Source organism: Octodon degus, unplaced genomic scaffold (assembly GCF_000260255.1).
Source record: "Octodon degus isolate 3935 unplaced genomic scaffold, OctDeg1.0 scaffold00002, whole genome shotgun sequence".
NCBI lineage: Eukaryota > Metazoa > Chordata > Mammalia > Rodentia > Octodontidae > Octodon > Octodon degus.
In genome coordinates, this window is record NW_004524578.1 from 33,552,113 (window position 1) to 33,553,789 (window position 1,677).

Consider the following 1,677-nt stretch of genomic DNA (forward strand, 5'->3'; position numbering starts at 1 on the left):
CTCTGAAATTTGCACTGACGACGTTGAACCTCTAAGGACTCCACACATCCAATGGGCAAAGTCCGAAAGTCCAATGCTTCCTGCACAGAGTACCCCCATTGTGTTCAGTCCACAGTGCCGGCAGGAAAGGCCACCCAGGGACTCTTGTCTAGGTGCTCAGTTTCCATCAGGGCATACTTTCTCCTTGATGAGAGGAAGCACACCTGGTCCCCAGGCCTCTGTGTGTGGCATCAAGCAGGGTCTTGAGGCCCCTGGGATGCTCAGTGTAGAGGCTGTGTCCCTTGGGCAAGGCCGGCTGGTGTTACTTGGCTCCGCAAGTGTTGATGTTTTTTCCATCCACAGCATCTTCCACGAGGGAAATATGGTAATCGGTGGACAGGGTGAAGTGGGAGATGCAGCCCACGAGGCCTGCTATGTACTGCCTGTTAGTGTGCAGAGCGATTTCCTTCATCCCACCTGCCAGAAAGCAAACACAGTGAGCCAAAGAGCAGGTGCTGGACAGGGGTGCTTCTCCGCATGCCCTCCAGTGTCCTCTGAACAGCGTGTCCCCTGGCTGATAGGACAAGCTGCTCAGTGCTTCACATTCATTTACAGTCATCCTTGAAGGAACCGGACAACTTAAGTTAACTGGAAATAGAGGAAAAGGCTATAAATCTCCACCTCATGTGTGATTTATGGCCCAAAGGATTACCTTAAAACCAAATAGTTTCCACTAAGTTTTGAAATATATAACAACAAAATGTAGTGTGTCATTAGAGGGGATATCATAAACCAAAAGAAATACATAGAGGTTGGCTGCTTTCAATTTTTTTCCCCCAGAAAACATATAAGGTTATTGTTTTATTTTTATGTGTCTATTTAGTGGATTACAAGCCATTTATAGACATATTCGTTCTATTCTGAGAGAAGCCAGAAAGAGACCCACCTTCCTCAGGGAGAATTTGTGGGGCTATATTAAGCAAGTTCCTGTTCTATAAACAAGAAAAGCGTGGTGTTCCTGGTGCCTAGATTCACAGCACAAAAGCATGCGAATGAGTCCCTTCCTGCCTCCTCGGGCAGGAGTCAGAAGTTCAAAAAATGCAAGAATGGACTATCTGGACAGCTTCCTGATTTCCAGGTATTTGACCCAGTGAAGTGCACAGCCCTGGCACAGCAAACAGAAAACTAACAAGAAAAATCCCTGGCCACACTGAGAGTTGGCCAAAGATCACTTACCCACGTACAGAGCCCCATTGATGTTGAGTTGCCGCATCATGCCCGGTGACTTGCCAGTTCTGGCTCCATAGTCATCCACAGTAATCTTGCCGGATTGGCCATCTCTTTAATGAAAAACAAAACCAAACTCCCAACACCTACCATTTCTGGAGTTAATCTAATTTCAATGAAAAAGGCATGAACCCACTTGTGTGCCAGGCTCTGTACTAAATGATGGGGCACCCACCAGCCAACTAGAAGCTTCTGTATCCCAGAGGACACCAGTCCAGGTCTCTGCTTGACAGAAACTCTTGCAGTACTGAGCTTTGGGGAACTCTTTGTAGTTCTGTTCTCACCCTGGAAAACATGCACAGTCTTCCCATTTTATAAATTATTTTTTAGGACCTCACACCTAAGTGCTCAGCTGGGCAATGCCCCCAACAGAGCTCTCTCCTTCCTCCTCCTCTTCTTTCTCTTCTTCTT

At 46.9% G+C, this 1,677-nt stretch overlaps 2 protein-coding genes across 7 annotated transcripts in view; one reads left to right on the forward strand and one right to left on the reverse strand.

The window, feature by feature from the left end:
* Lifr (LIF receptor alpha) overlaps nt 1-1,677 on the forward strand; it is a 180,172-nt gene that overhangs the window by 139,396 nt on the left and 39,099 nt on the right. The window lies entirely within an intron of this gene.
* The window catches only part of Egflam (EGF like, fibronectin type III and laminin G domains), a 237,431-nt gene continuing 235,754 nt past the window's right edge, over nt 1-1,677 (reverse strand). For 4 of the 6 annotated variants that reach the window (XM_023711911.1, XM_023711915.1, XM_023711912.1 and 1 more), the window contains exons 5-6: nt 1,216-1,319; nt 7-456 (exon numbers count right to left, since the gene is read on the reverse strand). In XM_023711911.1, the coding sequence (XP_023567679.1) occupies nt 302-456; nt 1,216-1,319 (259 nt within the window). In that variant the 3' untranslated portion in view covers nt 7-301. Of the gene's footprint in view, nt 457-1,215; nt 1,320-1,677 lie in introns of all 6 variants that reach the window. The other 2 variants (XM_023711909.1, XM_023711904.1) reach the window with 1 other exon arrangement.